The sequence below is a fragment of the Muscardinus avellanarius genome, assembly GCF_963383645.1.
Source record: "Muscardinus avellanarius genome assembly, chromosome: 13".
In the NCBI taxonomy this organism is placed as follows: domain Eukaryota; kingdom Metazoa; phylum Chordata; class Mammalia; order Rodentia; family Gliridae; genus Muscardinus; species Muscardinus avellanarius.
In genome coordinates this window covers 24396873-24410546 of record NC_137799.1, presented here as the reverse complement: position 1 = coordinate 24410546, position 13674 = coordinate 24396873, and the positions used below count along the sequence as shown (strand labels likewise).

The 13674-nt window shown below is 43.1% G+C and overlaps 1 protein-coding gene across 1 annotated transcript in view; it reads right to left on the bottom strand.

The window, feature by feature from the left end:
• The window catches only part of ECPAS (Ecm29 proteasome adaptor and scaffold), a gene marked incomplete at both ends in the record, with an annotated part of 115627 nt that extends 102188 nt beyond the window's left edge, over positions 1-13439 (bottom strand). The window contains one exon of the mRNA XM_080709071.1: positions 13403-13439. Coding sequence (XP_080565197.1) covers positions 13403-13439 — 37 coding nt within the window. The remainder of the gene's footprint in view (positions 1-13402) is intronic.
• Positions 13440-13674: the final 235 nt, after the last annotated feature.

Sequence of the window (13674 nt, the reverse complement as noted above, 5' to 3'; positions counted from 1 at the left end):
AAAAATAGGCCTGGGGGTGTAGTTCGGAGGTAGAATGCTCCTGGATTCCATCCACAGTACCAAAAAACGTTTATACAAAGCCGGGCATGGTAGTGCATGCTTGTAATCCCACGGCTTAGGAAGCTGAGACAGGAGGATCGCACAGGTTCGAAACCAGCCTCAGCTACTCAGCAACTTAATGAGACCCTGTTTCCAAATAAAATATGAAATAGGTCTGGGAGTAAAGCCCAGAGGTAGAAAAGCCCCTGGGTTCCACCCTCAGTAACACACACACACACACACACACACACACACACACACACACACATTTATACAAAGCCAGGCATAGTGGTGCACACTTGTAATCCCAGTATTTGGAAAGCTCAGACAGAAGGATCATGGTTCGCAGACAGCCTCAGCCACTTAGTGAGACTTCTACAACTCAGTGAGAGCCTGTTTCAAAATAAAGAATAAAAAGTAGGGCTAGGGGTTTAGCTCAGAGGTTAAATGTCCCTGGGACCCATCCCAGTACCTCCAAAAAGAAAAAAAAAGTCTATACATCTATGCCAGGCATGTGTTAATGCCTGTAATACCAGTATTTGAGAGGTCGATAGGAGAATCACAATTTCAAAACCAGCCTCAGAAATATAGTGAGACCCTCAACAACCTAGCAAACCCCTGTTTCCAAACAAAACAAAACAAAAATTAAAAAGGGCTGGGAATATAGCTCAGAGGTAGAATACCCCTGGGTTCAGTCCCCAGTACCACATTCACACACAAACAAAAAGCTTATACATCTAACATCTGTGTTACAGGAAAGGTGATGATTGATGATAAATTAGAAATCAGAATCTCTTAGATGTTCTTAATATTATGACAAGTGCTTAGAGGTTTTAAAAAATAAAAAAGTGAAATTCCTGAAGGTCTGATTGTGTGGCAGAACTGTTCTGTTCTCAATCAGGAAGGAAGAGTGTAGCATTTACTGCAGAAAGAAAAGCAAGAGAAAAGAAGGGAGCTTGGGGGTGTGGCTCAGTGGCAGAGTATTTCCCTAGCATGAGCAAGGCTCACAGAAAGGGGGTGGGGGACCCGTGAAAGCAGAAAACCAAGTGCTGTGAAGATAAGGCCTTTCTCTACAACTTCACCATACCTTCGAGAGTTCACTCCTGAAATGCTTGAGTAAAGGGAACTGTGTGAGTGTGTAAACGAGAGCAACGGGTAGATTTCACATCCAAGCTAACATGGGAGGAACCAAAGCAGTATTTTCAGAAATACAAGTCTACTTTAGCGAGGCTCTCAGCAACCTGCTGAGACCATTTCCAAATAAGAAAGAAAACCCAGCCGGGGGTATACTTTAAGAGGTAGAATGTCCCTGGGTTCCATCCCCAATACCAAAAGGAAAAAAAAAAAAAAAAAGAAATCAAGTCAAGTGTAAAGATCTAAGTTGTACAAAAATTGGAAGTGATGGTCTAAGGAGCAGAGAAGAGAATGAGCACCTCTGAGCTGACAGTTCTTGCAATTACTAGTTTGAGGCTAAAATTATGAAGAATAAGGAAGCAGTGCCTAGTACCCCGATTGCGTAGGTAATGCTCAAATGTTCTCCGGTGGGTCCAGTTTTGAGTTATAAATCTAACCAGTCCCTAAAGCTGAACGTGCCCGCTGATTCCTAAATGCCATTCCAGCCACTGAATGCCATCTAACATTGGCAAAGAGCCAGCGAGACGCATTTTTAAAAATTTATTGCTAGAAGCTGGGCATGGTGGCACACACCTATAACTACAGTACTTAGGAAACTGAAACCAAAAGATCTCAGGTTTGAGGCCAGCCTCAGCAATTTAGGGAGGCAACAACTTAATAAGATCTTGTCTCAAAGTAAAAAATAAGGCTGGGGGTCTAGCTCAGACGTAGAATGTCCCTGAATTCAATCCAGAAAGAGAAAACAATTAACAGCTAGAAATATGAAATCTGCGCTGTGAATGGTGCTACACACTTGTAATTCTAGTACTCAGGCCGAGACAGGAGGGTCACAGGTTCATAGCTCGCCTCAACAACTTAGTGAAGCCCTCTGCAACTTAGTGAGTCCCTGTTTCAAAACAAAAAATAAAATAGGGCTGGGAGTGTAGCTTGGAGGGAGAATGCACCTGGGTTCCATCCCCAATAACACACACAAACAAAATAAATAATAAATACAGGCTTGCCTCTAACCCTAGCTCTTTTTTCAAGAAACTCAATTAAATGCAAATGTACCTAAAAAGCAAGTGTTGGGCAATCTAACAGTAAACACAAATACAGTGTGTTAGGAGTAGAGAGAAGGCCCATTCCCAGAAAGAACAATCCTGATTCCTTGAGTTGCCTCCCTCTGGTCAGGGCAGTCCAGAGCGCAGTATGAGAACCTTTACAATCAATCCAAAGCCTGAAGTCCCTGCTGACCCAGTCCTAGCTAGGACTCCTGCCTCCCAGAACTAAGGCACTCAGATCCTCTTCCTGGCCCCTAATCCACCAGTCCCTCCTTCAAGGCCAAGGCAGATGCCCCTAGAAGGAAATCCCTATATCCAGATGCTCTAGTATCCATTTTCTTTAAACAGAGAAAAGGAAAGAGGAGTCTCCCAGACAGCTGTGAGGTCCTAGCCTGTATAGGCTACCCGACTACTTTAACCCCCTACAAATATGCCTACCTCTCCTGGCTTACACTAGTGGCCCCCATCCTGTTACTACTACCCTCCCCTCCCACCATACACACACACAGAATAAGAAAGGGAAGACATGGGAATAGCTTGGAAGGGTGGGGCCAAGTGTGGCCCCCATCCTGTTACTACTACCCTCCCCTCCCACCATACACACACACAGAATAAGAAAGGGAAGACATGGGAATAGCTTGGAAGGGTGGGGCCAAGTGATAAGAAAACAGCTGTCGTCTGTACCCTAGACATAATGAATAAGTGTCAAAACCAACACATCAACACTTTGAAGTCCACACAAACTCCCACTTCCCAAGAAGGCCCTTTTCCCCAGAGGCAACAGGTGGCAGATACCCAGTTAGAAATAAGATTTAGTAAGGTGACAGGCAGAATTACTTCATCTTATCAGAGCCTGTTAAAGGGAAATCATGTATACTGTGTAAGAGTTCAGGCTGCATAAAGGTCAAATATAGGAGAGTAAAGATCCACCCTAAAGCAGTTACTTGGAAGAACACTGCTCATTTGGACATGCAAACTCTAAATGATCTTTATTTAAAACCGGCTGCATTCTACCTCTAAACTAACTCCATTCCTTTGTTTTTCTTTTAAATCAGGGTCTCTAAGCCATGTGTAGTGGCAACTCACTTGTAATCCCAGTACTTGGGAGACTGAGACAGGAGGATTGCAGGTTCGAGGACAGCCTCAGCAATCCAGTGAGGTTCTCAGAAACTTTTTGAGACCTGTTTCCAAATAAGAAAATCAGTCTAGGCATGAGCATGTAGCTCGGAGGTAAAATGCTTCTGGGTTCAATTCCCAGTATTAAAAAAAAAAAAAAAAAAAAAAAAACAGCATCTTGGTAAATTGTCTAAGTTGCTGAGACTGTGATCCTCCTATCTCAGCCTCCAAATCCTCAGATTGCAGGCTTGCACCATGCCCAGCATTTGTGATTTGACCTGCTTGTCTTCAGCATATCTTAAAGGCATTAACACATCTCCTAGAATCCCAAAAGTTCTAACATTAAAAGAATCTAGGCCGGGCGTGGTGGCGCACGCTTGTAATCCCAGCATTCCGGAGGCTGAGACTGGAGGATTGCGGTTTGCAGACAGCCTCGGCTATTTAGTGAGGCTGTCTACAACTCAGTGAGACCTGGTTTCAAAATAAAGAATAAAAAATAGGGCAGGGGGTGTAGCTCGGAGGTTGAATGCCCCTGGGTTCCATCCCCAGACCCGCAAAAAAAAGAAAGAAAAAAAAAAAAACACAAAAGAATATAGGAGGGAATAAGTAATGCCCTCATTGCTCTTCTAAACAATTCTTCCAACTTCCCAATTTTCTTTCTTTTTTTTTTCTTTTTTTTTCTTTTTTTTTCTTTTTTTTTTTTTTGGTGGTACTGGGGTTCCTGGAAGCCCTTCTACCTCTGGGCTACACTCCCAGACCTATTTTTTATATTTTTTTATTTGGAAACAGGGTCTCAGCGAGGCTGGCTCTGAACCAGCGTGATCTTCCTGTCTCCCCTCCCAAGCGCGGGGATTACAAACGTGCGCCACCACGCCCGGCAACTTCCCAATTTTCTATTTCTCTACATCTCTGGAATAAAAATATATGAAACAGCACAAATAAACTAAAAGTTTTTCTAAAGTTTAACTCTGTTTTATAAAATATTGCATCCCTCCAAGTTCCGCATACGTGAATTAAGGCATTAGAAGCCATAATCAGCATTTTATCTACCAAAATGTAATAGCATGTACTGGGGGTTGGGGGGAGTAAATTAGATTAAGAATGAGAAGATAGCAACAAAATGTACTTTTGGATTGAGTTACAAAATCCCAAGATATCACTGGATACTGGGTCCTTAGGATCAGAGAATTAAAATCTGAATTCTCAGTTTCAACCACAGGTCCATCCTATACCTCCAAGAATAAAATTGAAAACATACTCTTGTCCTACCTCAGAATGAAGTAGAATTAAATGACTTTTTAAAAAGTAACATTGCATGTCAAAATAGTACAATCAGGAATATCTGACGACCATGAGGATGCCTCCTTCAGTACCTCTTCCCCTTACTGAATGCAGCACTTCAAATCTTTCTTATGTGGCAGACAATGAATGTTACTTGAAAACTATCACCCATTGTCTTTCCCTTGTGCACACTGCTAAGCACCATCTTCAAATTTTATCTATTTCTTCTTTCTTGCTAATGCTTTTATGTTAACCATCACAAAGAAAAGAGGCTTCAGGCACATATAAACTAACATAAACTTCACTGATTTTCTCAGGATATCAAGAAAATGAAAAAAAAAAAAAAACCATGAAAATCTTGGGATAAAACTGCTACCTGATCATCTCTGCATTTTTAAATGCTGCTAAAAAAAAAAAAATGCACACATCCTCAGGAACTAAATCTACTAACCTCTACAATCAATGTGATACATGGTTTATCCAATCTTGACAAAAATCCTCTGGATCACCAATGGTATGTTCATCCACTCGTACATATGCAATTGTATAAAGAATCTATTATTTAGAACACCAAAAAAAATACAATTAAAAGATTTATATGCATTGCTACCATTTTTTTAAATAAGCATTTTTAATTTTTGGTAAGATCTTTAATGCCCTGCTTTGCAAATTCAGCAGAATGAATTATTGATTACCAAATTTGGAGAATAAGGAATATGTCCATAAACAGAATTAACTAAGAATACACTGTTTCAAAAATACAGATAATTATTCAATGAAGACTAAAAAAAACTCCAAGACCAATACAACATATATTTTGTCATATAAGTACGTGTATATCATAAACATATTAAAACCTTATATTAAAATTAAAGAAAATATCTGATTATACAAGTTTTACAAGAAGAGTATTAGTGTATACACATTATTAGGACACAAGAGCTGAGAACATGAATGGTTAGTAGTCATTACCTTAGGTACCTATCACCTTGCAGCCCAGCACCCCTCATCTTGCCTGGCTCTTGATTTCTTCCCACCCCTAGGTATGTATATCCCCCAAACATCCGTCTAAACAATCTGTCCACTCCTGTGATTCCATCATTTCCACCCCCTCCTAAGCTTCAGACCAACATTCCCACAAACCTGTGAACTGTGTACCAAACACTCAGGCAAGTCCTTAGCATACAATATACGTTATCTCTTCCCATTCTTACAATAATCTGTAAGGCTGGTTTTGCTGTCCTATTTTGCAGATATGAAAAACAAAGTCCAGACGTTAGCTGGTTATGTGTTCAAGGACACATTACACAAAAAGCGGCCGACCCAGGATTCAAAACCAGCTGCCTCCAATTCCAGAGGCTTCAGCCACTACTCAAAGCATTCTCCATACACAGCTCCACAAGGGACTGCAATCATTCACTCACACAACAAAGAATTTGTTAAACATAAACCTGTTCTCTCTTTTCTCCATTTTCAATTCCCTGAGTCTGTCTAGAGGTTATACTCCCCTCCGTTCCTCCACCCACAGCCTTTCAATTTAGATTCCTGGGATCATCTGTAATTCCTCCCTCTCTTTAATAACCCTCCTCTACTTTGGCCAAAAATTGCTGCCTATTCTAGGGAGTCTAAGATTATATTACCTCCTTGCCAAATCCACTTCCCTTGTCCCAATTCAGATTCCACACTGCTTTTACTTGACCACTATGACACCCTCCTAATTTGCCCTGCTGCTGCTGACCTCCAGATCCTCATAATCAGTGCTTCACCACGGTCATCTGTCATCCTTATACCCAGATCTGCTCGCATTCCGCGGCTCAGGAGCCTTTGATGGTTTTCCACAGAACAAAGTCCAACGCAGTGTGCCGGCATGCCTACAACACACTGGCCCCGAACTATCTTCCCCAGCGTCACCTGCTACTGTCCTCCACACCAAATACATCAAGCATTATTTATGAATTATAGAGATCATAACTGTTTATACAATACATTTTTACATGCATTAATCCTAACAAAACTGTGTTTCTTGTTATCCCAATTCTATGAGAAACTGAAACTTAGGGAAGGGAAGGGAATTTGCTGAAGATTCCAAATCATAAGAGCAGCATGAGCCAAGTCTCAGAATCCTAAGTTTATCTCCCTTCCCAGCTCTTTACTCCCATTCCCCTCATACCAGACTTCCTTAGTTTCTTCTGAAAAGGCACAATATTTCCATTTCATGTCCCGGCTCAAGCAACTGCCCTGGAATGCTGCACTCATTCCTTGAGCTTTCCAAAGCATTTTTCAATATCATGCTTCATAATAGCTATTTATATTGGTACATAAACCTGGATCTAATTATAAGCCCTCAGAGGACAGGACCATAAATTATTTGCTTAATTTTTAAAGTCTGCCTATAAACTGAAAAGTGTGTGGGTAAAAGATGCCACCTAAGATGGCAAGCATGAGGGCAGACGTGGCCAGGCCTAGAAGGAGAGATCAGCAACCGGATCAAACCACTGAGGACACTGGACTGGAAGGGCCTATTCTAACATCCATCTTCTGAGGAAGGCCAGCGCCCAGTGCCAGCTGCCCTCACTGACACTGCCCTTCAGTAAATATCAGTTTACTGAAAGCATAATTCAAAACAGAATGGGGAAGAAGTGAAAAATTAGAATGAAGTTGATTTTTTTTTTTTTTTGGTGTGTCTGGGGATGGAACCCAGGGGCATTCGACCACCAAGCTACATCCCCTGCCCTATTTTTTATTCTTTATTTTGAAACAGGGTCCAAGTTGCGGAGGGCCTCACTAAGTAGCTGAAGCTGGCCGCGAACCGCGATCCTCCTGTCTCAGCCTCCCAAATGCAAAGATTACAAGTGTGCGCCACCACGCCTGGCTGAAGTTGATTTAAAAAGTAGAAATACCATTGTTATTTTCCATTTTAACCTTCCTGTTTAAGTAACCAAAATTTAAATGATGCCGGCTTGATTTAGCCTTTCCACAAAGATCAGCTCAGTAGTATGTATGCCTGTTATTAAAGTAATCTCTTTGGGGCTTGAAATAGCCACAGAATCACAATGGACTCGCAACTCCACACACAGCTTCCCAAGCCTCGACCTTTAGAAGAGCCACTCAGATTTCTGGCACTGGGAGAGGCTCTCTCCAAAGGTACCTGACATGTGGATTATCTGACCAACTTGTGCAAGTCAAGTTTCCCATGGCTGTGTCAAATGGTCAGACTTAATAGTATATTATTTACGATTACAGACTTCTGTTCCTTCATGAGTTGTCTTCCAACAAAGATCAGGTTCTGAAGATCCTTATAATTATAAAGCCCAGAATATGAAACCACTAAGCAGCTGACCAGGTGAAAAGTCTCAAATGCTTCCTTTCCTCTGTCAGAAACATCTCTGCTTTTCACTGCTGAAATATAACTACAACGTTAATTTTTCCACAAACTGACAGAAGATAATACTAGAAGAAAAACTAGCCACCTGCCCTACATGAATTTCATTTGCAAATATGACCCTAAAAATAAAGTACTCTCAGCTTAAATAATTTACAGACTAGATTTCAGAACTACCTTTAAGAGTCTGAATTAGTTGGTTTTTTGGCATATATTATCCCAAAATTTAGTATGTTCTATTCCACAAGCATCAAAACATTGCAATATTATACACTACACATGTAATTCTCTCTAGATAACCAGAAAAAAGTGGGGGAAAAAAGCTACCTAGATTTTGTTATAAACTGTATATCCACCTTGCAGGGAGATTGATATGCTGGGAATTAACATTAATTTTGGAATCGAACTCTGTACACACAGGTAGCTCCAGCAGAGACAGTATGAGCATCAAACTCGCGGGGTGGGTACGAGGATGCAATCAGTACACAGGCGCAAAGCAATGAGCCCACATAATAAACTCTTAAGAAACTAGTTCTATTATAATCACCTGACCAAAGTGACGACTACACGAGACTTGCAAAAGGGCCATAAATTCTAACACATATCAACCCGAGATTATCCTGCCTACCTACCTTTTGGCAAGTGTCAGGTTTAATACTACAAAAGTAAAAAACAAAAAGAGGTAAGTAAAACAAAGGAAAAAGATAAAACCTTTTATTACAGGTGGCACATGCAATCCAAGTACATCCCAGTACATGGGAGGCTGAAAAAGGAGGATTGCGGGTTTGAGCACAACCTCAGCAAGTAGTGACACTGTTTCAAAATAAAAATAAAATCAGCCAGGCCTAGTGGTGCACGCTTGTAATCCCAGTTTTTGGGAGGCTGAGACAGGAGGATCACACAGGTTCAAAGCCACCCTCAACTATTTAGTGAGGCTCTCAGCAACTTAGTGAGACCCTGTTTCCAAATAAAGTATAAAATAGGTCTGGGACTATAGCCCAGAGGTAGAAAAGCCCCTAGGTTCCACCCCCAGTACCACTAAAATAAAATAGGGCTAGGGTTGTAGCATGCAGGCAGAATGCCCCTTGGTTAAAGCCCCAGAACCACAAATACAAAGAAAGAAAGAAAGAAAGAAAGAAAGAAAGAAAGAAAGAAAGAAAGAGAGAGAGAGAGAGAGAGAGAGAGAGAGAGAGAGAGAGAGGAAGGAAGGAAGGAAGGAAGGAAGGAAGGAAGGAAGGAAGGAAGGAAGGAAGGGACAGACAGGAAAGGCAAGCCTGGCGTGGTAGCATGCTTGTAGTCCCAGCATATGGGAGCCTGAGACCAGAGGATCATGGTTGGTTTGTGGACAGCCTCAGCTACTTAGCAAGGCCATTTGCAACTAAGTGAGACCCTGTTTCAAAATAAAGAATAAAAAATTGGGCGGGGGGGGGGGGGGGGTAAGCTCAGAAGTCAAATGCTTCTGGGTTCCATCTCCAGACCCACCCAAAAAAAAATGTTTTTTAAAGACTACAAAGGAGGGCTGAGGGATGTATAATGCACCTGGGTTCCATCCCCAGTACTGCAAATAATTAATAATAATAATAATAATAATAATAATAACCGTCCAATTCTGCTTTTCAGGAACTCTCAGAAAAAAGTATAATTGAAAGTGGCTATGGACTCAAAAACAGGGACTACTTAATGCCATTGAACTGTACACCTAAAAACAGTTAAGATGATAAATTTTATATAAGGTGCATTTTACCAAAAGTTAAAAAAAATAATAATACAGTAAAACCAAAGAAAAAAGCAGGGCATACACCTGTAATGCCAGTACTTGGGAGACTAAGAAGGCTCACAAGTTCAAGGATAGCATGCAGTAAGTTAGCAAGTGTTTAAAAGGGGGGGCTGAGGGTATGGTTCAGAGGTAGAAGGCTCCTGGGTTCAATCCCCAGGATTACAAAAAACAAGAACTTTTTTTTTTTTTTTTTTGGTGGTACTGGGGTTCCTGGAAGCCCTTCTTCCTCCGGGCTACACTCCCAGACCTATTTTATATTTTTGAAACAGGGTCTCTTACGCCAGCGCGGCTGGCTTCGAACCTGCGCGATCCTCCTGTCTCTGCCTCCCAAACGCGGGGATTACAAGCGTGCGCCACCACGCCCGGCAAGAACTTGTTTTTAATAAAAGAAATTAGAAGCCAGGTATAGTGGTGCACATCTGTAATCCCAGAGCCTGGGAGATTGAAACTGGAGGCAGCCAGCCTCAGCAATTTAGCAAGGCTCTCAGCAACCTAGTGAGACCCTTTTTCGGAACAAACAAAAGAAAAAACGCTGGGAGTATATCTTGGAGGTAAAATGCCTCTGGATTCAATCCCCAGGACAAACAAAGAAACAAACAAATAAATGAAATTAGAGCCAGGCATAGTAGCATGTGCCTGTAATCCCAATAAATGGGAGGCCAAGACCAGAGAACCTCGGTTTTGAGGTCAGCCTAAGCAAGTTAGTGAAGCCCTCAGCGACTTAGTGAGGTCTGCTTCTAAATAAAAAAAAATAAAACAGGGCTAGGGGTGTAGCTCAAAGGTAGAATGCTCCTAGGTTTAATCCCTACTACCACACTTTTTTTTTTAATTTTAAAAAAGTAATTAACAAATATTCAGATAATTCGCTTTTATGGAGTTTTAAAAAGCACTATTTATCAACATCTCCTCTTTTATTACAGCCATCCTGAAACTAAAAATGCTTTATCTGAAACTTCTTAGCCAGTATGTATATGTATTTATAGATAGATATGGTTTCAAGTTAACTTAGCCCAAGGTACCAGTTGCCAAGCATTTAATCTCTTCTAAAGAAATACAGAAACCAAGTCAACAGATTTCTGTGTCAATGATTGATCTGTCCAAAGCAAATATTGAAAAGGCAAGATTGGTACTGGAATTAAACCAGACCTTTCTACATTCAAGAAAAATGCTCTACTAAGCCGGGCGTGGTGGCACACGCTTGTAATCCCAGCATTCGGGAGGCTGAGACAGGAGGATCCCGGTTCGCAGACAGCCTCAACTACTTAGTGAGGCCCTCTGCAAATCAGTGAGACCCGGTTTCAAAATAAAGAATAAAAAATTAGGGCAGGGGGTGTAGCTCAAGGTTGAATGCCCCTGGGTTCCATCCCCAGACCCGCAAAAAAAAAAAAAAAAAAAAAAAAAAAAAAAAAAAAAAAAAAAAAAAGCTCTACTACATCCCAATTTTTTTTCCTAATTTTAAGGATCAAGTCTTCTAAGTTGTCCAAGCTAATATGGAACTTGTGATACTCCGACCTCAGTGGCCCAAATACCTGGAATTACAGGCATGTGCTACCAAGCCAGGCAAAAGGCTAGAATTGGCTATCTGTTCCTAACTTTCCCATGAACTGCTAAAGCCAGAAAATTCCTTAACCAGAAGTACCTCCAACATCTTAACAGGTACCAGCTATACAAAAGCACACTGCACAGACACAAATACTTCAGCCACCTCAAAATACCTAATTCTCCCTCTTGTTCCTCATCCCTACTGGTAAAGGAGATTTTAATGTATATCATGCTACAACAAGAACTCAGACACCATTGAGTAAATAAATCTTTTTTTTTTTTTTTTTTTGGTGGTATTGGGGATGGAACCCTTCTACCTCCAGGATACACTCCCAGACCTATTTTATATTTTCATTTGGAAACAGGGTCTCTTAAACCAGCAAGGCTGGCTTCGAACCAGCACGATCCTCCTGTCTCCGCCTCCCAAGCGCAGGGATTACAAGCGTGGGCCACCACGCCCAGCGTTGAGTAAATAAATCTTTAAAACTCAGACCACCTCACAACTATTGACATGGTTACTATTGAGGATATAGAAAACAGCAAATGTTGGCCAAGATGCAAAGAAACTGCAACTCCTATGCCATGTAAAATGGTATCATCACTGTCACAAACAGTATAGCAGGTCTGGGGATGTAGCTCAGTGGTACAGCACTCACCTAGCATGCATAAACTGGGCTCCATCTCAATACTGCAAAATGGGGAGGAAAAACAGTACAGTGTTCTTTGAAACTCAAAAACAAAATTAAAATGTGATCCAGCAATTCCACTTCAAAGACAGATTGTACATCTGCCTTCATATAGCTAAGATCTAAAAATAACCCAAGTTATTAGAGATGGATTTTTAAAAATGTGGCATATACGTGCAATGGAATATTACTCATCCTTCAAAAGAAAATTCTGATACATGCTACGATATGGATGAACCTTGAAGACATTATGCTAAATAAATCAATGGCAAAATGACACACACAGTACCATACCATTATATGAAGTAGGTAAAGTACTCCAAACACAAAAGCGACAGAAATCAAAATGGTGGTTCCTAGGGGGTATGGGGAGGGGAGTCACAGGGAATTGGTTAATGAGCACAGTTTTAGTTTTACAAGATGAAGAGTCTTGGAGATGGATGGTGATGATAACTTCGCGACAGCGTGAATGGACTTAAGGCCGCTAAACTGGATACTTAAAAAATGGTTAAGATGGTGAATTTCATGTTACGTGTATTTTGCCAGAATAAAGTTAAAGATGAAAGCAGAGAGAATGGATCTCGTCAGAAGGCCTGCTGGTGCTCCCAGTGGCGCCCAGAGACAATCCATCAACCAAGGCTCTGAGCCCCATCTCTACCCCTGACCTCATCAGGAGACCCGGGCTCCTCGCTCGCCAGCGCCCCACGTCACGCCAAGTGTTTACTTCAGCTTCAAAAGAGCAAACAGGACTCCTGTTCCACCAGTTCTGTGTCAAAGCAGCAAGGAATTAAACGTTCTAAACCTGCCTCCTCTTTAAAACCAGAATTCCCACCTACCTGCCCTTGTTACGAGGACAGAAGTGACATCATGTATATAAAAGTCGCCTTAAGCTGCCAAGCCCCAAAGAAACATCAATCTGTGTTTACAACTACTTCCCTATGGAAATTCCGCAGGAGCTTTTTAACCCCAGAAGCTTCACAACCATAAGCTTGCAACAGCTCGCCCGGGCTTCCATTTAAAACCTACATCCTCCGCGAATGACATCTTCCTTGATTTTGCCACAAACTGAAGGACACGCTCGGGGGTGGGGGAGGGCGAAGCCTCGGGCTCCGGTAACCTAAAAAGCCCTTCCAGCCACGCTCCCGAACACGGCCACGACTGGGGGCCCGCCGCGCGGCCGCGGCCCGGGGCCTCTCCGCTGGAGGCCGGGCGCCCCGCGGGCCGGGGGCGAGGGCCGGGGGCCGAGGGCCCGGGGCGCGGCCCTCCGGCGGCTGGCCCGCAGGCCCCTGCCGGCCGCCGAGGAGCTCGGCTCCTCCGACTCGCCGAGCGCGGGGCGGAGGCCCGGCCGCCGCTCCGCTTTCAATTCCGCGACGTGACGGGGCACGGCCAGGCCCGCCGCACTCACTCAGCTCGTCCTGGGAGGCCCCGGCGGCCGCAGCCATGTTGCCCGAGCGCCGCGCGGGCGGGGCTCGCTGCCGCCGTCCCCGCGCCGCCGTCCGCCGCGTATATTTAGAAAGCGCTGAGCCATCGGCCCGCCGCCCCGCCCGCCCGCCCGCCCCGGCGCGCGGCCGACCTGAGTCCGAGCCGCTCTCCATGGCCGCCGCGGGCTCGCGGGCCGGGCTGTCACACGCCGCGCCGCCGCGCGAGGAAGAGCCGGCTCCGCCGCGGCCGCAGGAA